Source organism: Lathamus discolor, chromosome 10, assembly GCF_037157495.1.
Source record: "Lathamus discolor isolate bLatDis1 chromosome 10, bLatDis1.hap1, whole genome shotgun sequence".
NCBI classification, from domain to species: Eukaryota; Metazoa; Chordata; class Aves; order Psittaciformes; family Psittacidae; genus Lathamus; species Lathamus discolor.
In genome coordinates, this window is record NC_088893.1 from 10,477,471 (window position 1) to 10,503,839 (window position 26,369).

The 26,369-nt window shown below is 41.6% G+C and overlaps 1 protein-coding gene across 1 annotated transcript in view; it reads left to right on the forward strand.

Moving 5' to 3' along the window:
- Positions 1-26,369, forward strand: part of UBTD2 (ubiquitin domain containing 2) — a 50,612-nt gene that overhangs the window by 10,463 nt on the left and 13,780 nt on the right. The window contains exon 2 of the mRNA XM_065690548.1: positions 19,232-19,468. Within this exon, the coding sequence (XP_065546620.1) occupies positions 19,232-19,468 (237 nt within the window). The remainder of the gene's footprint in view (positions 1-19,231; positions 19,469-26,369) is intronic.

The window sequence follows — 26,369 nt, forward strand, 5'->3', positions numbered from 1 at the left end:
TTTCTGAACGAGTGCTTTCTCTCAAAATGAGAAAAAACAATGCAGTGTACAGAAAGATTATTTTCCTGTAGAACTCTAAAAACAATTCAACTGTATTTGGGTCATCTTTTCTTTTTTCTTCTAAATGGCATGAACCCTTAGAAAATATACAAGGTTCTTTTCAGCTGTGGCAGAGCTTCCTTGACCACCACTGCTTTGGAGAGATCATGATATAAATAGTGCCATGTGTCTAGGTACAGGTTTCCAAAAGTTTTTCTTTCTTTTGTTTCTTACAGAGAGAAATGCTACCAAAATATGCTACTTAAACTCCAGCGTTTTGTGACCTTGTGTGTATCTCATGGATTTTAAAATCACATTTCTTTGGGGACATGTGCTTACAGCTGGAATCATGCTATTCCTGAGTACAAGTTGTAGTCTGGGTCTCTGTTGGGCTAGCTTATGAATTGTGAATGAATTGAAGCAAAGGAACAGTTGTGGCCCCAAAGAGTTTACCGTGTCATAACTAGCCCATACAGGTTTGGTGGAAGCAACTTCTGCATTTTCTGAACTATCCTTTTACTTTTTAAGTCAAGTAAGCTTGACCAGAGGAGAATTCTTGAGAGTCTTACTATCTTGCTGTTGTTTTTACCTTGCCCAGTAATTAATGCTCCGAGGTACCTATGTTTTATAAGGTACCATTTCACTTCTGCATTGATTGGCTTTGTAGTCCTTTACCCACCAAAGTCCAATAAGGTGTTAGTAGAGACAAGTCTCAAGACTTGTGTGTGCTTTGTCTTCCTGGGAAGTTTCGTGCCCTTTCTAGCAGAGTGACTCGTCTGTTGTGCACTGAATTCTCCTAAATGCTATCCTTTTAGTAATTAGGTTTAAGTTGAAGAGGAGGAGAGGTTATGGCTCGTGATTAAAGTACCACTCTAGTTTTTTAGGCAGTTTGAAAAGTGAAATGCTCCACTGGTTTTTGGAGAGTCAGTGCCCAGCAGTGGGGAAAACAGTAATTTGAAAAAAGAGGATTTGGGGTTCCATTTATCTTTAACGTAGCAGGAATCATTTATTGCTGCTGTTGAGTCTTTCTAAGTGGTTTTGACACAAGTGGAGACTGCTCACCAAACCAACTGGGAGTAGAAATCTGGGGGGGGGGGGGTGTATTAACTGGTGAACCCCAAACAAAACACCCTCTTTGATGGGGTCTAGCTAACTGCTGCACCTTAGGGTAGCAATAACTCATGCAGAATGGGTGGGCACTTTAATACTCCCCATTCTCAGCCTTCAACCATCCCAAGACTTGACCAGTCATGATCAGTTCCCAGGGAGCAACTTTTTCTCCAGAATTTGTAAGTTAACTTAATTAAAGCAGTGCTTACCACGGGTGCTTCAAAATGTTGTGTTGGAAAACAAAGGAGTATTTCTTTTGCATTCTATATACCTGTTCAGTTATGGAGTATACTTTTTTTGGCTTTATGTATCCTGAAGAAGACAGTTGGTGTAGTTTAGGAATGCAAGTGCAGTTTTTTTACTCCAGTTAAGTTCTTTCCGATGATTATATTCAGGGAAAATGGCATGCCACAAGACCATGGAAGAAATGACATTAGCATTTTGTCTTATTGTAGCGGGAAACTTATTACCAAGATGTAATAATTTGCATTGAGCTCCACATTAGGAAAACACTACAGATACTTTGGTGGTGGGGGAGGAGGCATTTCAGTTCCTGCCAGTCTCCTACTTTGGTAACATCTCTTGGCAGGCTACATCCAGAGGGATGCTGAGAGCACTGCTGTCTGATAATCAAGCCTGTTAAAACCTGGTATTATTTAATAAGTTTTATTAAGTAGTGACAATTCAGCTTAAAACAAGGTTTTACGAAGTCCAAGATGGCAGTGCTGGCAAAGTCTTCTCTGTTTCCTAGTTCAGTGCTGTGTCAAACAGAATATTCGTCTTGGAAATTCTACCAACAGATTTAATTTGGTCTTAACTCTTTCCAGGTTTGCCTACTCAAGTATGCTGTTGCTGTCTGATTGCTCTGCCTGCCAAATTTCCAAGCTGAATTCATCTCCCATTGATAAAGCTCATATCTAGCTGCTCGGTGCAGTCACTCTTCTTTCTTTCACATGTTTCATTTCATTATTATAAATTAATATGAGGATTTTTTTCCAACTGAAGGAACTCTTCCCATGCAGCTCAGATTTAGGTATCTGCACTGTTCTTTCTCTGATTCTTGTTATGAAACTTTTCAACTTTGATTTGTTTATATTGAAGGTTAATAAATCACGAACCCTTTTTCTCACAAAAATAACTTTTTATCAAGGTATTTCACTGCGGGTTATTATGTGTTAGTCAACTTTGATGCTAAATAATGAGCCTGTATGAGCTCTTTTTGGCTGGGGGAGCTGGAGTGAATGTTACTCGGTCGTGAACATTTTCTGGTGCGTTTTTCTCATGCTCATCCTTAGCTAAAACCTTTGGATTATACAGGCTTTGGTTTTGATTGGTTGGTTAGGTTAATATTGCAGCCTGCTCTTTCTATGGAAATAGAGCTGAGACTGATCAAATGAATACTGGGTGCGTTATTGACCAGTCTTTAAATGTTCCTAGGTCTAGCTTTTCCGAACAGAGTGATTGTTGAAAACATATGTATTTTAGTGGCTTTCTTGAAGTGGTAATTTGGATTAAGAGTTTGGGACAGTTTGAATCAGCTGCTGCTGTTGCAGGTGTAGGTATCTAAGAAGTTCGAAGATACCAGCTCTTCTATGATAACCAAGATGAAAACACTGTGCTGCAGGGAGGGGAAATTACTTTAGCTTTAGCTCTGTCATAAAAATAGGGTTGGTTCAGAATACTGGAGCTCAAATTTCTAGGTTTAGTGTAAAGAGAACGTGAAAAGAGGATTCTTCCTACTGGATTTTTCCAGTCATCTCTAAGTAGCTGGTATTCATCTTGGATGTACCCCAGCAGAGATTACTCTTCCCACAGCAAAGGAGTCTCTTATTTCTTACTGCCTTTCTGATTATTATTTTAATAGCCTCTGTTGCTAGTAGTGCCTAAATATTGCTGTAATAGGGAGGGTCCTGGACACTGGCCATAGTTTTATGAACCAAAGCTACAGCTTAAAAGTTAGCAGGAGAAAAGCTACTGTTGGATGAAATCACTGCCTGGGTCCTGGCCTGAGCTGACAGCTGCTCAGTCTGCTGAAGTCACTGATGTATGCTTTCTTTCCATTCCTGGTTTTGATACAGGCCTTTAAAAGCAAGGAAACCTAAATACTTTCTTCATATATTTGTTCTATTTGCTGAGGGATCTGAAAGGGTTTCTTTAATGTTTACAATTTGCTTGCTGTGATGGAGTCTGAAACGCAGCCCCAGTTCTTCTGGATCTGGTGTTTGAGGCATCCTTGATCGGAGCTGCAGAAGCAGCATTTCATGGGCATAGTTTGCTCATTAGAGCACAGTAATTAATTGAGCAAGCTGGGTGAATCTGGAATGAGCTTGCATCCAGCTGTTTTTGTGTATTCTTCTGGTAACTGCTGTAGCCAGCAATCAGTTACCAAAGTTCTTATTCTTAAATTTGAAGCTAGGCTTATTTTTCCTTTAAGTAAGAAAAAGGGGTGAGAAGAGGGCCTGTTTCAGACTCACTTTAACTCAGAACCAAAGACTTTTCCTACAGAAACTTAACTTTCAAGTCCAAAATCGACATAAACTGACTTCAATCTGCTATTACAGCACTCATGTCTAAATAATTTGTGAAAAAAATACGGAAAGTGCATCTGTCCTGATGAACGACACTGCTTTTGCTTATGAGTAGATGATGACACTGGAGAAATAAGCTCCTTCAAGTATTATGGTGAGTACCTTTTTAGAAAAGGCAAGCAGAGCCTGTGGTCAAGACCTACTTCAGCTGTTAGTGGGTGTGTAACAGCCAGTACTATTGCCAGCATAATCACTGCACTGCCAGTTTTAGTATGCTCTGAATTGTTGAGAAATAAATGTGTTTTCAATCAAATTATGTTCTGTAGTGATCGTTTCACTTGAAATGAAGAGAAGTTACTTAGGGGATGTGCAGTTGTGTCCATTGGAAGTGCTCCCCTTTGGTGCAGAGCGAGCATCGCTCAGTCCATTAGCAGAACTAAAGACTTATGTGCTCAGGGACTTTTGAAAGAGGTCAAATGAATTTGCTAAAGGTGGAAAGGCTCTGGATGCTTTAATCTGTTTTCATTTGAGCAATTTAAATAAAGAGGGTAGTTTCCTGTGCCTACTCCAAGGTCCTTCCATCTCACAGAAAGTAGCAGGCTTCTGCAGAAGGAGCTTCACAGCAAAAGCTGACATCTATGCTCAGCATTGCTCAGAGGAGGCTGCCTTGTTTATGCTTATAATTCAGGCAATTTCAGTTAAATGCTTAAAGTTGGATCACATCAATAATCCTTGACCATAGGCTATAATAGGTCTATTTTTTTTTCTGAGTACATCCACAGGGGATTAGAATGTCCTTGAAAGGATGTAGTTTTAAGGCTACTTTGTTGAAGTGCTTCCATTTAACAGTAGTGTTTTGTCTGGATGTATGAGAGATACATATATATATTCAGCATGCAATAAAGGCTTGAATAGTTTTCGTTCTAGGTTAGGAAGATGGAAGATAGCTTTCTAATTACCTAAGAATGTACTGGTATCCTTATATATTATTATTTGTCTCTAACTCTGGGATATATATGGTTTTCTTAACAAAAAGGCTGCACTGAAGGAAGGAGTCCTTATGGCTGAGAGGTTGACAAGTGTTTTTCAAAAGGCAGCTTGATCTTCTGAAGTTGCCTGGTCATTATTAGTAAATGGTACAAAAAACAATAGATACTCTTTGTGCAGCTTTAAAGAAATCTTACTTGCAGATATCCAGCCTGTCCTGTGAACTATATCACTATTAATCTGAATAGCAGATAATTATACTTGTAGAGTATGCCCAGCTTGTCCTCTGCTAAAGAAACCCCGAACCCTCGAATGCAGAGTTTGTGTTCACATCAGCCATGTATGATGCTGGTTTTGCCATCTTGTATTATGCACAAAGAGTGCACAAAAGAGGAAATTCTTTGCAGTTACCATCCAAAAAAGGATTATTCAGTGGTAATTGTGCTAATTAATGATGTAATTATTATCATTACACTTTTGTTACTTACTAAAGCATGTGACAAAACAGCATAAAATAAATCCTTAATCTGAGTATGGAAGAATAGATAGCGGAAATATGTTTTTTTTTAATTATTGGGTATGATTTGTTTCCTTTCCTTCTTAAGCATTGGAAAATAAATGAGAGCTTTGTTCAGCCTTTGATGAACACTGATTCTGCAGGGTGTTCTTTCTCTCCTTGAAATCTTCCTCCTTGGAGAAGGCAGTTGGAAACAAGTTGTAACTAGGAAAACTCAACTCACGGTGTGTTTTAAACTTCCTTTCAAGGGGCTTTAAGCAACCTGGTCTAGTGGAAGGTGTCCCTGCGTGTGGCAGGGGCTTGGAGCTAGATGAGCTTTAAGGTCCCTTCCAACCCAAAACATTCCATGATTCTATGATGTGCATAATTAAATCTCCATGGAAACCAGAGGTGGGACAACAGATGTCACCCTGCCAGTGTAGAGGAGCAGTCTCCAGAAGAGATGTGGCATCTTAGGGCACGGAAGAGTAACGGCATATACTGTGAGACACAGGATGGGATATGTGGATGGGTGATAGGGAAATAATCTAATTTAGCTGTTACTCCGAAGAAGGTGGTCTTTATTCTGTTCCCATGCTCTCAGGTAGTCCTAACATAGAACTTCTCTCTCTCAACTGCTCTCATTTTAGGGTTTAATTTTTGCTTCTCTCCTGTGTTTTGTAATCTCCACCTGGAGAACAGAGCTGTCAGTCAATTGCTGTAAGCTGCTCCTGGGTCCCCAGCACTCCTGCAAGTAACTGCTTCGATTGTATCACTTAATGCAGCACCTAGGCAGATTCCGGTGTCTGCTTTAGATTCTGTGGCTCTTTTGAACATTGTTTTAAGGGAGATTCTAGCCTTCACATGGGGTGAAAATCAAATGTAAGGTTGGATCCACTGTTTTTTTCCCCCCACTTGGTTTAGATGGTGTACTGTAGAACTCAAGGCTGGAATTCGCTTAGGCTGCAAGCATATGTACTTCCATGAATGAATTGTTAAGTTTATTAACTGCATTGTGGATCCAGAAAATACTGACTGAAGAAGAGAAGTAAATGAATGGGTTTGGTTTTCACTGGGGCGTTAAGCCACCAGTCTGCCAGACTTCCGCCCTGTAGAGGTTGAGTGTGCACAGTCAAATGTCTGACCATTAAAATGGACCTAGTTCTTTTGGTACCTCGCTGTTTGGGAGTACCTGGCAGCTCAGTGATGTGATCATTTAGCTTCTATGGTCATCCCGATTTGGTAATGTTGTGATGAGTTGCTTTTTACTAATGGGAAACAAGGGACAGTAGTGGAGGAAGATGACTCCTGCTAGTTAAAATACTGTAGCAAGTAAAAACCTTGTTTGTTGATGAAGAACCTCTTATGCTAAGGGCAACTGAAACATGGGCAGCATTTGTTAGTCTGGGTTTTGGGTGAGTTGTTTTTAATCAACCTGCTTCAGAAATGAAGTCTCACTCTTACTGGGCCTTGGGGATTTTTTATCCTGTGGCTGTAAACTTGCCAGAAAGGACAGATATCCCCAAAAGATGGGCTTGGTGGTAGATAGAAAACCAGGTCCACATTCTGGGGAAGTCTGGAGTGATGTTGTGGTTTCATGTTTTTTGCTGTGCGACCTTAGATAGGATATACATCAACAAGTGGAGTACTTGACTTTCTGCTCCTAAATCACTGGTGTGCTGGTGCTGTGTATGGCAGGACTGACTTGGCAGCTGTTAAAGAAGACGTTGCCACTTACTGTTAAGACCCAGTTGAGAGATTACTTTGCAGAAAGAAGCTTGACATCAGAGGAGTGATGAGAATGCATTATCCCATTGTTACACATCTGTCTCAGCTTCAGGTGCTTGGCAGGGCTGTGTGCCCGCAGGTTTGCCTTGTTCAGCTTGCATGGCAGACACACTTCTTGGAAGTTACCAGGGTATAGTCCTTGGGAAAATGAGTGGTAGGTTTTAGTTAGATACTAAGATAAAACACTTCTTAAATGTGAACCAAGTTGAAAGCATCTAAAAATTGATGCAGAAGTAATTTGTAGTGAGTGTGAAATGGTAATTTTATCATGGAAAACTACCTTGTAAAATAGAGCTTAGCAAAGCAGCAAGTATCATTCTAAGAAATAGAATTTCTTAGATTGGATCTTTAAATGCTTGCTTATGCATCACCAGTTCCTCAAACCAAGCAATTGCCTTTCAGTTTTCCAAATGGCACCTGTGGAACATAAGATGGAACTGTAAAATTAAATCATTAAGATAATGTATGTTTGGTATGTGTGTCAAGTAAGATTCCTATTTTCAGCTTTTACTGAGCTCTTTAATTTACTGATGAGCTTAAGTAGCTGAGATACAGTAATAGTACATTTAGTTAATTGGCTAATGTGAAACTTTATCCCTGCCAATAACTGTGACGGTGGAATAAATTCAAGATGTGGTGTTAAATTCTGTAACTAAGCCGATTTAATTATTGGTCACTGTAAAAACAGTTACCAGCTTGGAAGCTTTTTTGTTCATTTCGTTCTGGAACTTGTGACTGCTGTACGTGGCAGAAGTGACATGGAAAGGAATTCTGTGCTCACCTGCGTATTCATGAGGAACATTAAACTGGCCATCTGTCTTGTGCATTACACCTTATTACACAGATCGTGTTAAATTTAAAGTTTTAAAGCCTGATGCAAATGAACATTGTGGTGAGATGGATCTGAAAGTTGTGCTGACTTCTGCAGCTCCTCCTAAGCAGTTTTACTGTTGGGGAACCCTATGGATTTCTAGGATCTCTGTTGGATTTAAAATTTTCCTAGGTAGCACTGAGCTGCAGTGGTGACCTAAAAAGGTTTCAATTATGTTGAAACTAGATTTGAATCTTGGTGGTGCTGGCGCTTGTTTCTGTTGGGGCCTTGAAATGCCTCAGCTCTTCCCTTGCTGTCCTTCCTTCTGGCCCAGTAAATGGGTTAAGAGCTGCAGAAGTCTGGGTTTACTTGTAATAAAGTAAATTCACTAGTGGCATCGCCCAGAAAGTCTGCACCAGTTGCAGCGTCACTGAGTACACAAACGGTCTGCTGAGGAGGCTGTTCTGGCTGGCTTTAGTGCAGTTGCACCTAATCAGGGCGGAGCTGGCTGCATTGTTCAAAGCGAATTATCACCTCAACGCTTTTTATAATTCTGGCAGGATGAAAGATAAGGCTGCGGCTGCCTTTGATTTTCTTTCCCCCCTTTTTTTAAATGAAAATTGCACTGGTGCTGGAAGTTCTCCTGGTGTTTTAAACGCAGACCAGATGTATAGCAGATGTCCCCGTCTGTCACTTAACCGAACCCAGAGAATTTGTGATGACCCTGGGTTGGTTGGTCTGTGGCTGTGTGACAAGCTGGCACCGGCTCTGCCGCTCCCATGGCTTAGGCCAACACAAAAAGCAAAGCTTCAGTGTAACTGCCGCTGAGCCAGACCCTGATATGTGCCTTGCTCAAAGCTTGGCTGTTAGTGTGCAGAGAAGCACTTCCAGCACTTCCAGTTGTAAGTTTTATGACAGGAGGGATGTCAGCCTGCAGTAAACGTCTTTAAATCCTTCCTTAGCAGTTCAAATAGATCCTTGTTATGCAGTGGTCAGAGGGAGAATGTTACTGAGGAGGAAGGGGGCTTTTGAGCCAGGATAGAATTCTTTGCAACTGGGAACATTAGATCTTACCTTGTATTAAATCCCCATTAGCAGATGAGACTGGTTCATGCTGCTGGCATGGAGCAGCAGGCATGTGCTTGCATCGCAGCAATACGCTGGCATGGAGTTGACCAGTTGGAGGAACTTGCTGCTTTATGGTTTTATCTGTTGTGTCTGAAGTTTCCCTGTTAGCTGAATTGAGGGGATGATAGAAAAGGGTTTTAGTACTTTAAAAGTGAAGTTGTTTAGTTGCATTGTTCCTCATGATGGGAGACAGAAAACACTGGGTTTGGGTGGTTTGTGGCTTTTTTGGGGTAGTATTCTTTTGTTTTGGGGTATTTTTAGGTAAGCTCTGTGCAGCTTCCCACTGCATTTCCAGAGCTGTTTCCAGCTCTGCTGGTCTGCATACTGTGCTTACTTTGTTTTGCACACAAGAGACTCTGTGGATGCCAAGCTCTCAGCTGTGATTGAGTTTTAACTTGAGCTATGCTTTGCAGAAGTCAAAAGAAGCATGTACTTTATGCAGCCTATCTCAAATAGAGTATTTTTCATGTTGCTGACAGTTTCCTTAATGGTTCTTGTCATAAGCTTCCAAGGAAGATAGTCTAGTTGGGTGCTGTAGATCACACAGATTAAGTCAGTGCTTGCGTGCTGTGTTTTGGGAAGAGGTAAATCTTTATCCTGTTCTGCATCCAGCTGAAAACGTGCATCTACCAGAGATAGGAGCAGTTTAAATTCTAATGTAAACAGTGCTGACAAGTAATTGTGTTGATAACGTCTGTCCCTTGAAGCTGTTTCACCACAGCACTACTAAGACACTGCGAGGCTGAAGCTAATGCTTGAGCAGCTAGTATGGCTGCTGCTGTTCTTCCTACTGGATGTGAAAGCAGAATTTGTGGCTCCAAGATTCCTCTGATGGTGTGTGATAGAGACAGATGGGCATCATCTGGTCTTGACTCTGCCTGGCAGCGTTCCTGCTTCATCTGTGGTTGGCCCTTGACCGGGGCACTAAAGGTTTGAGGTGGCGAATCTACAAAGACGTTTGCTTCCTTAGACTTTATCTGTCAGGAGAAGAGCTGTTAAATCATGAGTTTAATCAAGATGATTGAGAAATATTGTGCTTGTGTTTCCAGTGGGAAGCTGGGTGGGCAAGCAGGGCTCAGGAGTAACCACAGAGCTTTTGTAATCTAATATCAGAGCCACAGAATTAACACTAGGAAATAGTGTTGAGCTTTTGGTGGGAGACCAGTGTGAAAAATTTGCTTTGAAAAATATTATCTGAAATCTTGAGGCATTTGAAATCTCAGCGCTTTGTTTGCATTATTGCCCCAGCTGACACCACTTAGCCGGAGCGTTTGTAACTGTCAGGGTTTGCTCTCTTGCTTTTGAAGCTCCAGGAGCAGTGGAATTGTCCTTATAAAACCTGCATGAACTGATGGGAGGCTGAAGTTCACCTCTTGGTAGCTGGCTCTCAGATGTGAATTGCACCTCACGTTAGACAAAATACACAAACATGGTTTAAATTTCTGTGAAAGGCGACCTATATTGTCACTGTGTGTCCCAGCACAAAGCACACATCAGTGCTGTTGGTGATCGGAATAGATCCTGCATGTGTTGGGATGAGTTGGGGTGTTTGGATCTGGTGTACCATCAGGGAGCAGATCTCAAAAGTCTGAAGCTTTTATTTCTCACTGCAATACTGCTGGCTTCTGTCTTCTTTGAAATGTAAGGGGTGATGAATGATGAGCTGCCTGGAAATATAAAGCTCTCTTGATATCTTCTGCAGTTGCTGTTGAAAATATGGGAGAAATGGAAAATATAGTGTAATAGCTGGTAATTAGAGTCATTTTTTCTCTTTGTCCAGCACATTCATACGCCCTCATCCTCTCATGTGTTTTATATCTCATGCTGTGAAGCTTCTGGATTGACTCGGCAAAGATTCAGTGCCTTGTGAATGCTGAGAGGCAGGGAAGCATTGTGCACGTATGACTTGTCCAAGGCTGCCTGTAATTACCAGTGTAACTTGCATTTTATTCACTGTGGTTTCTTCTGTGTAATTAACTCCTTTTGGAGGAAGGTGTTGTTTAATAGTTGAGGAGAGACCTGGAGGAGCAGGGAGCGCACATTCCCTGCTCCTGCTTTGACCAAACCTTTGCGACATCCCTAGTGCCAGCACAAGTGAGCATCGTCTGGGGGTTCACAGTGCTGTTTGTCTGGTTGGCTTTGAGCGTAGTGGTGGCACAAGTGACTGATGGCACCCCCTTTTCCCAGAGGGACCACATATATCATCTAGCATGAGCACAGTCATGTCTGGCAGGCAGCTCATACAGGAGTGCAAGCCTGGCTTTGAGTGATGGTGATCAGTCTGCTGTCCCCACTGGTTCCTGCCTTCTCCATCTGTTTTTTGTTTTCTTTAATTATTTTCTCCTTCCCTCCTTCACCCCTTTCCAGGTAGGAGAAAGGGGAAGGAGCCCCTGAGGCATGTTGATGGATTTATTCTTGAGCACAGCTTTGTTTTTGTTATGTTTGCTGCTTTAGAAAGCTTCACACCACAAGTTTGTCTTGTCTGGCTCAAAATTAACTGGTTTGCTGCACCTTTATAATATGGTTTTGAGTCTATAGCTTGGTGTTTTATTACACATCTGTTTAAAGGCATGTGACTTGAATTTCTATCAAGAAATGTAGTTTTTCTTGTAGTGTTCATTTACCCTTCCCAGTCTACCTTCCTGAAAAAGCCTAAAACTCAACCTAGTTTCTAGCATTGTTTTTATATCCATCCATCCATCCATCCATCCATCCATGCCCCCATCCATCCATCCACCCACAGCAATTGGAAAGCTCATGTTTTTCTCAGGCCCACAGGTCTGTTACATTGCTCTGAATAATCTCAGGACTGAACTGATAGATGCTTCCTTTAGTTTTCACATGAAATCTTGCTACTCCTTCATTTCCTTGTTGGGAATATTCAAGTGTTCAGTAAAATATTTTATTTGTAAGTCTTTTACTAGTGTCGTGGGACACTTCCTTTCCCAAACACTGTTCCTGCCTTGCAAGAAAGTAACCTTATTAAGAAATAAAAATGCTGAAAACTAGAAAGAGATAATATTCTGTCATTTTCCTGCTGTGCTCTTCAGCTACTTAATGTAGCCTGTGCTATTTAGTGTAATTTAAATTGTCTACTTCTTAGATACAATGCATTTCCCACTGTTTAGCTGTTTTTTCTGCAACTCTCCTTTGTACTGACTCTTCTTCCTAGCGCTGTTATAATTCAGCTGTTGGAAGGATCACACTAGAAAATGATGCAAAGAAAATTATTAGGATGAGCTGTATCTAGATATTGATACCAAATTACAAGATACCTTATGAGGAAATTGGAGCAAAATAGATTTAAAATGAGACTCATTTGATAGAACACTGCTCACTGATTGTGGGGAGGGAAACCCTTGGGATAGTAAACTGTTGTTTTGCATTTCATTTGTCTTAGAAAAATACTTTGTTTGTAACTGATCCTCAACCAGCAAACAATATTGTAAGGACAATATTTTGGAGCATGTGTTCTATTTCGACAATATTTAGTTAGCTTTTCCTATCTTCAAATAATCACCCACTGATGTTACTCAAATTGATACTGCTCCCCTATTGAACCTGTGCATGCCTGCAGTTAAAGCAAACCAAACAGCACCTGTGTGCCACCTTCTCCTCGCTGACCTCATCCTCTGCAAGTTTTGGTCTGTGTTGTTTCCTTGATGGTTTATCATTTCTGTCCTTATCCTGTGGAGCCTGGGAGCCTGGCAGTTGCCAAATCCCATCTTTTCCGCTGAGAACAGTTTCTGGAAATCTATCTTAACCTTTCCCATTCAGATAGATTGTTTTGGTGATTTTCTGTCCTTCCTTCAGTACTTCTCTTGGGTGCTCCTGCTCCTTTCCTCACAGTTCGTTCAAAATCTTTCTCATCTCTCAACACTTAAGCAGTTGTCTTCATCTTTTAGATATTTTCCTAAACAAAACAAAGAAGGCCAGTGAAAGCATTACCAGATCTTGCCAGATTCTCCTGATACTAGTGTTATTTCAACATGTTGATGTTATCTTCCAACACTTGCCTGTATCTGCTCTTAACTCGTGATCCCGATACTAGTGTCATTTCAACATTTTGAAACGTTTTGATGTTATCTTCTAACACTTGGCTGTATCTGCTCTGAAGTCATAACCCATGGGGTCCCTCCATGTCAGCCTTCCCCAGTGCTTGTTTCTTGTTGTGTGTTGGACTTCATAAACATGTGCAGACATGTGGAAGCACAGAAAGGCATTGTTCTTGCAGCTCCATCCTGCAGCTGCTGGTGAATGCATAAAGTTCAATAGCTTTGAGCTTCCAGTCCTAAAATGGAGCATGTCTAGTCCACATGCCTCCTTTACTGTGAGGGTGCTGAGGCGCTGGCACAGGATACCCAGTGAAGCTGTGGCTGCCCCATCCCTGGCAGTATTCAAGGCTAGGTTGGATGGGGCTTGGAGCAACCTGGTCTAGTGGAAGGTGTCCCTGCCTGTGGCAGGGGGGTTGGATCTGGATGAGCTTTAAGGTCTCTTCCAACTTAAATCATGTTAGGATTCTGGGAACTGCATTGCCAGGCTCTCTGTGTCCCGGATGGGTTGTGTGTGCACGGAGACTTTTCCAACACATGTTTTGGCCAAACTGGGACAGTTTCTTCCACCTCTTATAAGAGCAGCAAAAGGCTAATGCTACAAGCAACATACACTTCTGTTTCAAAGAAAAAGGAAGAAATCACTCTTTTATTCTTAACACTATTTTCAGAAGCAGGTGAAAGATACTTGAAGAAATGGAGTGGGAGAGAGGGGCTCACACAAGGCTGACTGATGGCAAAGGAGACATTTCCCCAAAGGCTTAAGTTTTGAGATCAGTTGCTGGAGGTGACTGGGCTGTAAGAGGGGACCAAATCTGTGGCCTTTCTTACAGGGCTACTGTGTGGTCAGTAACTGAGGAGGAAGATCTAATTCAAGACTGAAGCAGAGGTCCACCTGTCCTCCTCCAGACGCTGTACGCTTCTGATGTCTCATTCAGCGGTTGCATTTGCATTATTTAATTTGACAGTAAGCGCTTTGAGGCAGAAATATTATCCAATTTGATTATAGAGCACTACAGTTCATGGATGTATAAACTAGGAATTATGAATGCTTTAGCTGGATAGTGGCTTTTAGTATGAGACTCTTCTGTTACCAGCTGCTCATACTCATCTGGTCTGCTTTGGAGGAGACAGCAGTACTGTAATCCACAGTGATAGCGACATAACAAACACAACAGCTGTTAAAAGTTCTATCTACATAGACATTTTTTTGACATTCTGTTAAGAAACTGATTTAAATATCTGGATTTATCTGCATAAGCTCATTCTAAAGAAGCATAGATAACCTTACTGATTCCACTGCTTTGGGAAACAAACTTTTGTAATTCAAGTCTGCAGGGACTGGAGAAATACATCTTTCCTTCTGAAAAATAGCATTTTGTAGTTTTCCAGGAGCTAAGGTTAGTAGGTCAGGCAGTACTAGCTTCCTCCAGGATCCTGGGGTACTCTACTTGTGAAAAGAAAACACTTTATATGCTGCTAGATCCTATCTATGGAGCAGAAACGGCCTACTGCTTGTCTGCCACTGGTTTTAAGTCACTTTGAGGTATAAAACAGTCCAATAAGGAATGCTCGACTGTGGAAGGGGGTATGAGCAGTCCTTTCATTTCACGTGTGTGGGGACACCTGGATGGCAGATGTGCAGGGTGGGTGAATGCTGGATTCAGATGAGGCTTACCCCTTTGCTTGCCTGCCTCTCCAGCCATCTGTGCATCACTGCAGTCCCATCTTCTACCCTGGCTCCTGCTGCATCCAGGCATTCCTAACTGATAGGTTTGGGTTTCTTCTCCTACGTGTGTTGAGCCCTAAGAGGTTCATTATGTAATTATCAGGACTTCTTACCACCCTAGCTATTGCTTCTGCCATTAACATGAATGGACCTTAGCAAGACCTAAAAATTGTATTTGGTAATTTGTGCTCTGCGTATGATGTAAATAGTAGTGCAGTTCAAACTGGAGAGAAACAGTGAAGGAGCTGTCTTTAAGGTAACTCTCTGGTTAGAACAAGTCCAATATCCAGGAGGATAAAGAGCATCTGTGATCACTTTGTAGTAACCACTCTGGCAGCCCAGGAAAAGCCTTTGTAAGGCCACGTAGTTCTCCCTGAGAAAGGCTGCTCTTAAGTTAAGCAAGGCCCTGCATCTTGTCAGCAGCTTCTTGCCTCTCTTTGGGCTGCACAACACCATCTGAATATCTGTGAGCTACTGGGGCAAGAACAAGCTAAATTATTTTTGGAGTCTCACTAATGTGCTGATCTTTTCCTTTTTGAAAAGTAGACCGTTAATGGTCTTCATATTTCCTCCTAAATAAATCTCTTGCCAAAAATATCAACCATTGCCGTCTATTGAGATGGGCAACTTTCAGTATTGCTTCAGAGAGAGCATGCCTTCTTGGCACTTATAAAACTATTCATATTTTCAAGCAGGTTATTAATAATTTCTTACTTATGTTGAAGTGATGTAAGATGAAAAATTAATGTGGATGTTACTTGCTCTCGCAGATCTTGCAAGCTGGCTGTGCCTCTGATGTGCATGGTCTTAAATGCACTCAACATTTTCTTTTGAGCTCTAGTTTACTTCCAAAGTGAGGAATATAAACCTGACACTGTAAATACCTGTCAAAGCATTTCAGACTCCTGATGTTTGTTTCAGTGCTATTCTGACTACTCTTTATCATTTTTATTACAGAAATGGGAAAATCCTTTAATGTGGTCCAAAACTTTGATTGTAGAAATTCACATAGTGATGTTTATCTTTAGTGACTAAAACATGAGGTGGAAAGTGAAAGATTTGGGCCCTTTTACACGTTAGGTTTTTTATGTGTCTTCAATTTCTTATCCCTTCTGCTCTCTCTCCAGCTAGAGAGAGATTAATGTTTCTTCAGGGGGAGGTATAAAGCTTTTAGAGGATTGTTGAAGCACTTCTAATAAATGGTAAACATGCTAAAGACCTTTTTAAATAGTGGCTTGCAACGCCAAGTCGCATTTTAAAGCTTAGTGCTTGGATAGATGGCTTGTTAGGCTGGATTTGGCTTTAGAGGCATTTGTAGAGTCACTTTCTTCCGCCATCTTTCTTTCCAACTTGAAAGAAAAGAATTTATCACTGGGTTTATCATCACTGCTGACTGTAGGAAGGATTGTATCTCCAGGGAGAAGTTACTTGGGTTTGCTGGAATCTTTGTCTCTTTAGCCTCTCCGCTGCTATTCTTGTCTAATGGAGAGCAATTTATTGGGATGCTGTCTTGGGCAAAAGGGCAAGCGAGGGAGAGAAATGGCCTGTTACAGTTCTGCTGTAGTGCTAGATATGGGGCTGGCAGGGCTGTGTATGAAACGCTGCCATACTTGGGGACTGCGGGAAGTGCTGTTAACCTGCTTTTATAATTAATGTTTGGGGAGAAAGAGAGGGCCCTGTGGGATAAATTAGCATTCACTGAAGGTACATGCAGACAGATGTAAGCTGAAGTAGAATGCAAGGAGAGCTGCCCACTGACCCACATTTCTTGGTGTCCTGTTCAGTCTGTCTGTCTGAAATGTTCATGCTCTGACTGCAAAGCCTAAAAAGGAAACAATTCCTGATTTAAGTGTTTTACCACATACGCTTTTACAGTTTCTTAATACACTGTGTAATGCACGCGGTCCATCTTGTCTGGGCTGCCTCCTTCACCATTGTTCTAGGCTGGACCATCATTGGCTCCCAGCTTGCGTGTGCTCAGCTGAGACTTGGACCAGTGAGGGCTCGGCTTTGCCAGGAAACTTGGTGTTTTGTAAACACTTGGGTTTGCTGTTCTGAGATTTGTTAAATGGTCAGCACTTCTTTGAAAAGCAAATGGAAGCAATCTAATGGAAGCAATCCCATGGAAACAAAAAGCAATAAATGTTTGTGGTCACTTGAAAGGATTCAGAAGTTTATTATTGTTAGTTTCTGCATGGGAAACAGAATAAAAACTGGAGTCATTGCATGTGTGCTGTGCAGTTGTCATTTGCTACTTTTAATTATGGTCTTTGTTTCCGTGCAAATATAAACTCTGTTGGTTTTTTTTTTTATGTGAAGAAGGCTCATGCCTTTACGTAGTTGTCAATGTCACCATCAGGAGTTCTTTGAAATACCTTATTTTCAGTTATTTAAGTCTCGACTTCTTAAATCTGAATGTTGTTCTGAGTTACGAAATTAAGTAGGTAGTTCTCTGGTCATAAAAAGTCAGATTGTGTAAGGGTGTGAGGTTTAAACCTTGTACATGAGTTTTGGTCTCCTTAAAGCGTGTGTTAAGCTGCAGTGTCCGCTGTAGCAGCAGGCACTGATGGTCAACCCTGAGACCCAATGCTCATTGTCAGGTGCTATCTGAAAACAGCTGAGTGCATCTGTGGTGGTGGTGGGGGAAATAACATCAAGGAAGAAGAAGGAATCTTGGAATTAAATACTATTTTTGCGAAATGTCACGCTTATCTGAAATGAGTATTTCTGATATATTGACACTTAGGCTTCTCAGTCATGTCCCTCACCCACACACATCCACTTTGCCATAAATACATTTTGTAGTTAACTATAGAGATACAGTGTAAGTCTACATTAAGAACTATGAAGAATGTTTAAACATTACACTATTCTTCCATTCACAAATGCACGCTGGAGTAAGATTGAAGAGAGATGCAGGTCTGTCAGCTGTTGTTGACTTCTTACCAGAAAAATAAGAGGGTCTGGAGGAAGGAAATGCTTTTTACTATCTCTAAGGATGTACATGGAATACAGAGTGCTAAATGGAAGCCCTTGTGTTTGTCCTGGTGCTCTCCTATCCCTGCAGACTAGCCAGGAGCACCTGATAAGCAGCAGTTTTGCTTCACAGGCTTTGATATAGCAGCAGCTGTGGTGTCTCATTCTTGGAAGAGATATTTCGGCCTGATAACATGGGTGTAAGTGACAGACTGCATCTCTTCATGCTTCCCTGGCCTGGTGGCAGCTGGGGTACTTCTGCTTTCTTGGAACAGCAGGGGCTCTTCATGGAGAGCATAAGAGGGGATGGCTTTCCAGCATCATACATGGTGGGGTCTTTAACTGACTTCAGTCCTGTGTAGTTTACCTGTCTTTCAGGAGCATTCTGCCCTCATCACCCAGTTTCTATGACCATAGATGCGCTGCTTATTTTCAGCAGCAAACACACTTGAATTTAGTTCAACTGTTGAAGGACACTTTGTGTCCTTAGGTGACATTTAAACTATGTATTCAGGGTTTTCCAGGGTGAGAACTGTTTTCGTGGGTTGTTGCTGCTCTCTCCCTGTACTGTCCTTGCAGGTCCAATTTCAGCAATTGCTTCTCCCACTGCCAGGAGGGGCCTGAAGGAAATGGGGTTTTAACTCTTGCGAAGACAAAGTCTTCCTGGTGTGCACTGAAGCTTGCTGCCTTCTTTTCCATTTTCCTTTCAACAGAAGGTGAAATATAACTCCTTACACAAATGGAAGAGAAGGATTTAACACAGTTGTAGCAAGGCTGTAATTCAAAGTGAGCAGGTAGTTGTAATCCACTAACATTATGTGATTATCTTTAGTGCTGGCTGTTACACAGAACCAGCTGTAGCTAAAATGAAACAAATGCTTTCGCATTTATTGTGAATGAGGTAACCAGTTTTTAAAGCTTGATGGATTCCTGAGTTATTCTTTAGAGTGTTCTCTCTCTGACAGTTCCAGCCTTTATGCATCTTATTTGCCTTTCTGCATATACTTACTCTGAGTTAAATCTTTTAATTAAAAAACTGTCAATTAAACTGTTAATTAAAAAAGGAGATGATGAAAAAAATTTTCAGCCTCTTGAAACTCTTATATTAACAGAGTGTCTCATTTATTGAGTAGGGAGTATTGCTGGCAGCATAGAGCAGAGATCCAGATGCAGTGTGGTCTCACTGCACCCTGGTGTTGGGATAACGGGTGTCTGGCTGTAATGCTGCTTTGGCTGTGGCCTTTGGCAGATGTATGTGCTGGGTATGAGCCTTCCAGCCAGGCACACACAACACAGCTGGAGGGATGAGGAGTTACCAAGGAGCTTGGGCAGAAGTTGTGGGGTGCTCAGGGGTGAAGGTGAAATAAGCAAGCAGGAAGAGGTAGCCACTCAGTTTTTCAAAGAGGTCAAACCAGCTTGGAGCCCAGAGGACGGGAGTCAGTGCCTTGAAGAGGATGGAAAAAGATCAGGATTGCCCAAAAGTGATCTTTAGCTCAGGAGATCCTAAACAGAATAACCAAGGGGCACTTCAGTAATTTTGTGCTATTGCCTTTTTTTGATTCCCCTTCCTCTTTCTCCCCTCAACAGTTGCTCTCGGTCGTAATCAGCCCTTGAAAAAAGAGAAACCAAAATGGAAAAGTGATTACCCCATGACGGACGGACAGTTGCGCAGCAAGAGAGACGAGTTCTGGGACACAGCACCAGCTTTTGAAGGTCGCAAGGAGATTTGGGATGCCCTCAAGGCTGCTGCACATGCTTTCGAGAGCAATGATCACGAACTGGCACAAGCAATCATTGATGGTGCAAACATAACACTACCACATGGTAGGTTCATCTAAGATGGATGTGGCCTGTGAGAAGTGTAACACTAGGTTAAGGCAAATGTGGTTTTAACCTGAAAATCATTGAGACGTGTATGCAGTCAAATAACGAACTTGTTCCTGACGTGTTTAAAAGACATTCTGTATGTGCTGACTCGGGTCTCCTGGGAAGCAAAAAAAGGATGATTTGGAATATCATGTACCTTGCTTTCTGGGGTAACTAGTCTTCATGAGATTGACTACTCATATTGCCTATTGGTTTCTTTTTATGTTGGTGGTGTCTAGGACATCAGTTTCTTGAAGTCACAGATGATGTATTTATCTTGAAAGGGGTGGATTTTGGGATCTGTGTGTCTTTTCCAATACTAAAGTGTGAAACATTGCTGGCAGTTGTGGCTTAACATGTTCTTTTCCCCACTCCTGTTGAGCAGTAAGGATCTCTGAAATGTTACTGAGACGTGGAAACTTCCAGTGCTGCAACACAACCTGGCTTTTCCATAATTCATGGGCAACCTATTGTGATCCTCCAGATCGTTGTTTGTTTTCCAGGAGGCTTGTGTTTTGCTGGTTTGACTGATAATGAGGGAGTTATTGTCAAGGGCAGTTGTTTCTGTAGTAGCTGTAGATCTAAAGAGGAGTTTGTCAATTATTTTCAGAACCTGCCAATGTCAAGATCTCAGGTCCCTTCTTTGACAGACCTGTTGGAGGTCTGTACACATTCTAGGCCAAATCCATTGGAGCGAATAAAAGAATGTCCCTGCTATAAGTTAGTGTGGTTGTGGAATTGGGCAAGACCCTGGTAATGAGCTATTTTGATGGCATTATGTGTGTGGTGTAGATGTTGCACAAGTCTACATGTGAACAGCGCTACCAAGGAGAATGTTAAACTTACGGCATCAAGTCATGCAGAGAAGTTGTTTGACACATCCGGTCTCTGCTTCTGCTCATTGGATTGTCATAACGGCTGGCAATTGTGGAGGAGGATTTTATTCAAGTGGGAAAGTTAAAGCAATTCAAGCCTGCCTGGAAGTTTGTCTGCCCCAGTCTCTCTGGGTTCTGAGGTGAAGTCACTTGTGTGTCGGTGTTCCTCACAAGAAGGGAGGATGTAGAACAGCACTCCCAGATTTTGAAAATAATGTTCCCTAGTTTCTTGAATAACTGCTTATTTGTAAGTGTGTTTCAGGCTTTCAGTCCCAGCAGTTTCTGGCTTCAAGCAAAAATCTGAAACTGGGCAGAGAACTCACATTTCTTCTCTTTGGGCAGCCTGAGGAATGTAGGATGGATGCCGTGCCCTGGAAATTAGGCTTTTAATGTAATTGAATGTAATACTTAAGGGGAAAGAAGTATGTGAACTCTTAAATTTGTTTTTTCAGCAGGCAATTTGCTTGGGGTCCTGCCTGCTGCTGGCAGACTGTAGCCTTCTTCCTAAGGCCCACATGCAGAATATTGAGAATATTTCAGAAGTGAGTGGGGAAATCAAACTTGTATCAGAGGCTCTGTTGGCCAAGCCATGCCTGGCCTGAGGCAGGAGTCCAAATACAGAGAATATTTGGAGTATTTATCTAGAATCTCAAGTTTAGTAGTGATTATTGTACCCACAAAATTGCATTACTTGCCTTTTCTTCAACTTTCCGCTGGTGACACTTGTCTTGTGCATCAGCTGCTTGCATAGTTTCCTATGTAATGTGACCTTCCCACTGTGGAGAAAGGTACTTCTTTCAGAAATGAAAGTATTTCTTGGCCATCAAGCATTGTTAGTGCCATGTATGAACAGATTATGAATCAAAGCCTTCCATTATGGGGTTCAGTAATGCCTGTTCTCAGCAAACTGAGCTTATCTCCAGGCAGGTAGAACAAGCAAACTGTCCTTGTTCGGAGTGACACCAAAAACCTCTATGGTTTTGATTACGGAAAAACTCACTCTGTGGAAAATTTTAAAAGAAGGGAAAACAGCTGTTAAGAAATCCAGCTGCTGCAAATGCAGAAACTGCCCAGTCCTGTGCTTAGACTTACACTTCTGTCCAGATTGACCCATGTAACTTGCTGAGCAATGCTGTACCCCGTGTGGGGTGATCGTTCCTCCCACACTGCCCTTGGCTTTATGTGGGGACCTGGAGCATGGCAGCGGACCTGTGTCGCCTCTGAAATTCATCTTTTGTACCCGTTTTGTCTGTAGCTGTTAACCTGGCAGCAACTGCACATCCAGGTCAGGCTGTGTCTTCTGTAGCAAAGTTAGGATGAGAATCAAAATGCTTGCAGGGGCTCCTGAAATAGCACCTAAATGTCTATGAGCAATTTTGTCTTCTGCTTCACCAGAAACCCTGGCAGAAACTGCTCGGAAGCGCTGGAGTGCCTCTGTGGAGTTTAGGCTTTGCTTCTGCAAATGGGAGGAAAAAGGAAAATCTGCTGCTCAGGTTGTGCATGAAAATACTCTATTTCCCCGAAGAAAGCTCCCAGTTAGGAAGATGGCATGGAGAAGCTTAGTCAGTAGTGTTTTTTTCTAAGTAAATAACCTGGCAGTGTAGCTGTAGCATTTTTGTACGTGAAAACTTGTATTTGTGATGGGACAGACAAGGATTAGAATCTTCCTTTGATTTCTTAGCCCACCAAAGAATCGTGATTCCTAAGGAAAACCAACATCAACTAAGATAAATTCCATTAACTCTACTGAAAAAGTAGAAAATGTTAAACTAATTTTTTCTTCTCCCAAAGGAAGAGATCTTCTGCAAAATGATGCAATAGCAGGAGAGGATGGCACTTCTTCTCATTTGTTTTCTTTGTGCAGAACTGAACCTTAAAAAACCCAAACCATACCCATACATCTACATTTTAACTGTCCCTGTGTGCTAAGCACATTTGTATGCATTCAAGCCATGTATTACTTACAAAATTAAACCATGCGGGAAGTGGAGGAGAGTGGGAAGAGGGGATGAGGGAATGAGTAAGGATTGACAGAGGTTTGCAGATACAGATTCTGGCCTAGCTGATGCTGCAGAAATAAAATTGCCTTTTTATTCCAGAAACCTATAGGAAAGGGAGGAAAAAAACATGTCTCATAACACCGTGTTCAGCCAGGTCTCTCTCTCACTTAACCGGTGTGAGGAAGGCTCTAACCAATGTAATTTTTCTAATGGATGCCTTTTGCTGTCTTCTGCGGTTAAAAATAGCACATAAGAAGCATTAAATAAATAAATAAGCTTGTGGGATGAGCTTAGCACTTCTCATCTATCTTGGGTGCCTCCGTGGGATGTGTTTTTAAAAATAGAAATAATGTTATCACCAATTTATACTTTTTTTTCCTGATGTCTTAAAGTAGCACATCCTCAATATTTTATTAATGAGTCCATTTAAATTTAATGAAGAGCAGTTTTACATACTTATTAGCTATCAAAAAGGAAATGCTGGGAGTGTGTAGTATTTTATTAGGGTCTGCACCAACTGTTAGTATTGAGCTGAACTTGCCCTGAAAGTAGTTAGTATTAATTGGAATCTGTCTGGGGCTAAGTGGAGTTTTTAAATTTCAGGATGAACATTTAATTTTCCTGTAGCAGAGTTACCAGTATATTGAATTTAACTCCTTTAATGCCGTTTGAATGATAAAAGGGCCTCTCTGTTAAGCAGTGGCTTTGTGCTGGAGAGCAGTCAACTTCTCTATGCCTTAAAATACAGCTCCTGTAGCTCGCAGCATGCTTTTTCAGTGAGTAGTCTTGCAGAGCTGGCTCTTTGTATGCAAGCAGAACTGTCACATTTGCTGCATATAATACTTGAGATCATGAAAAGCAGGGCTGTATTTAACTTAAATGCTGGAGAAAAGTAGGTGAAATTACTGAAATGTTCTTTTCTGTGAATAGAGCATTTTCTTCCCCTTTGGGTGAAATATTCAACAGAAAACCATAAAAAAATAACTGCAAACCAAAGCCAACAGCAGTGGTATAGAGGAAAAGCATGCTTCACCTCCACTGTTTATCCCACTCCAGTCCAAACACAACTCCCCAGTTCCAGCAATACTCTTTTTTTCCCTCTCGAGCTGTAGCTTTATATCACACTGTGAGATTTGCTGCCTTCAGGCCTGATGTTTCCCTGTGCTAAAGAGCAGCTTTACAGGCTGCGCCTGCAGTCGTTCATCCCTCTGCACACATCCCTCCCCTTTGTGTGCGCTGGGGTTTGGGAGGCTGCTGCTGTCTGAAAGGACACATTACATCACGTCAGGTACCTGCCATCCTCAGCTGCATCACAGTACAGCACTGGGGTTCAACAGGCTGTCAGGATGTATGTGTTCCTTACTGGTCAGGTTTGGGATTGTTTTTTTGTTTTGTTTTGTTTAGTTTAATTTTCGTACTTAGTCTTATGTGAGCATTTTCAGTTGTACTCAGTAAAGAAAGTGACCCTTTTCTATGCTGAAAAGTCCATTTTTCTCTGTAAATGAAGGATTTCCCGTGGTTGCTCAAGACCTTGGGAGTGCAAGGTAACAAGGAGAAGTGACAGCTAAAGCTGATGGAACAGTATGATTATGGGCGAACAGGACAGCAGCCCATAGCATGGGTGTCTTTGGCAAGTTGTCAGTGTTGCTTTTAGCACTGATTGCATTCATTGTGTGAGAAGTCCCAAGAAGGTGTATATTGATTGATTGGATTGATTGATGGCTTGGCTTCAAGGTGAATGAAGATTTGGGAAGGGCTTTACCTACTTAAGTAAATCACTATAAGCGCTGGAGAAGTTCTGCTCCCTGCTGCAGCTGGTATTTCACCTTCTCTTGTTGGGCTCCAAGAAGAATTATTGAAGTTTTTTGGGAAACAAAAGGAGTGCCTGTGCCCAGAAGTGTTTGATAGGCACATGGGTTATTGATGGTGGGCATCAGTGTGCTGCTCTGCTGCCTAGTGCTGACAGACTGTTCATGTTACCTTTATTACAACGGTATTTTATTAACTTTGTTCAGTGGATGCTATTACCTTGTTTCCATCCTTACTGAGATCGTTCTAATGTTTCTGGAAAATTCAGGCTGACAGGTTTTGCCTTTCTCTAACTTCTTTCCTGCAGTAGTTTTATCGGAAGTTTAAATACCAAGATCATGCTGCTGCACAGGATTTGCCTAAAACATTTGTCCTCAGTGTCTGGGACTGGATGGTCAATCCAGTCTGCATTGGTGGTGGAAGCAAACCATAAGCAAAATATCATTTTCTTCTTCCGTGCAGGGCTGAGGAACACAATAGTAATGGGAAAGCTGAGCAGTATATGCCATCAGTGTAGGATAGTCATCCCAACCAGCCTCATCCTTATACATGGGGAAGGTAGAGGGTGTACAGATCCTCCTTTGCTCAAGAAAACCACCTGAGGTTGCGTATGACTTGGAGTGAAGGATGGGAGGAGTGGTCATGGTAGTTTATTTTTGTAGAAAAAGGAACAAAGGATGAAAATAGCATTCAGTGCTTCTATTGAAAAGGAACCAGGCAGCTCTCTGTCCTGGAGAGGGAAAGTTAGCACCCAAGTGTCAGTAGTCCTTTTAAGGCTGTATCAGCCATTAACGGCTATGCCACTTTGTATTAATTTAATAAAAGGTATTATATGTCACAGGCATATACACTGGTTTGTATTAAAGCCAGGTCCTATATCAGGACAGGGGCTCTTTATACCATCCATGAGTGAAATCAGTTTTTCTAAATCAAGTTGAAGCATGGTCTCTAATTCAAATTATTAGAGGTTTTATTCTGTTGCAGACTTTGTGCATCACCTTTTAGAAAATCCACCTGCTGTGGCATTTTTACCTGTTAAATGGGGATATCTGCCAAACCTGGCTCCTTTATGAATGTTAAGGCTTCTCATGTTGCATACTTGATCTTTATTAACATCCGAGAAGTGCTGCGTGGGAGTGCCAGTGATGGGATGCTACTGTAAATGAGCTTTCTGCAGTGGGTCCTGTGTAGCCATCTCATACACTGATTTTCCAGGCTCTCAAAATGATAATCGCTAAAAGCGAGCTGCCAGCCATAAACGAGAAAGGAAGCAGTGTAAGGTAGTCAGCAGGCTCTGAGTAGGTAGTCTTTAAATTTGTACTCTAATTTGCATGTATCTATGACAAAATTGTATAGTAGATTTAATACTAAGCATTTCATGTAAGTATCCTGTAAAGTAAGTAGCTCCAGAAGTGAATCTCTCTGATTTTGGCAGTGCCTTTTGTGATGGCTATACTGGACTTCACTGTTGTATTGATGAATCTGTGGTTGAGAGAATCTGGGCAGTAAATTTTGCCATGGCATCTTTAGCATTTAAATTGAATCTGCTTCTGTAAACTGCTGCCTGTTAAGCCACAAGATCCTCGTGGGGTTTTTATCCCACCCCTTCCTGCAAGCTGCTGTACCATTACATAGCCTTTGCTAGGGGTTAAGGCTGTAGGAATTGCTTTCTCACTAGCTCATTTGTCTGAAGAGGCTTTTTAATTGGTATTGACAAAATATTTTTTCTATAATGTATTACATTGTCCACACACGCGTGAAACCTTGTTGAACAATGGGCTTTTGTATGTGGATACTGAATGCTCAGTCAGGTTTCTCTGGTGTCTCTCTAAAACGCCAGTATTTCGGGGACTGTGGCTGTCTAATTTTAGATTCCAGCAGTTAAAAAAGCTTTGGGAGGTCCGACTATCAAAGTGTGTCTGTCAATGTGATCAGCAGTGGTACTGAGATGAGCATGCAGGCTGTAAAAGTTAAGGAAATTCTCGAATCTGTAGTGAGTATCATAAAACTCGTAGTTGCCACTACTAGGTTTATTCTTTCTGGTTTTGGTTGAGGGCTGTTCTCCTTGGTTGGTTTTTTTTCTTGTACTAAACTCTGTTCAGCAGAGAGAAGCTCTTAGTCTGAGGGGAGCATTTTCTCTTTACTTAAGCAAAAAAAAAAAAAAATACCAGAAGT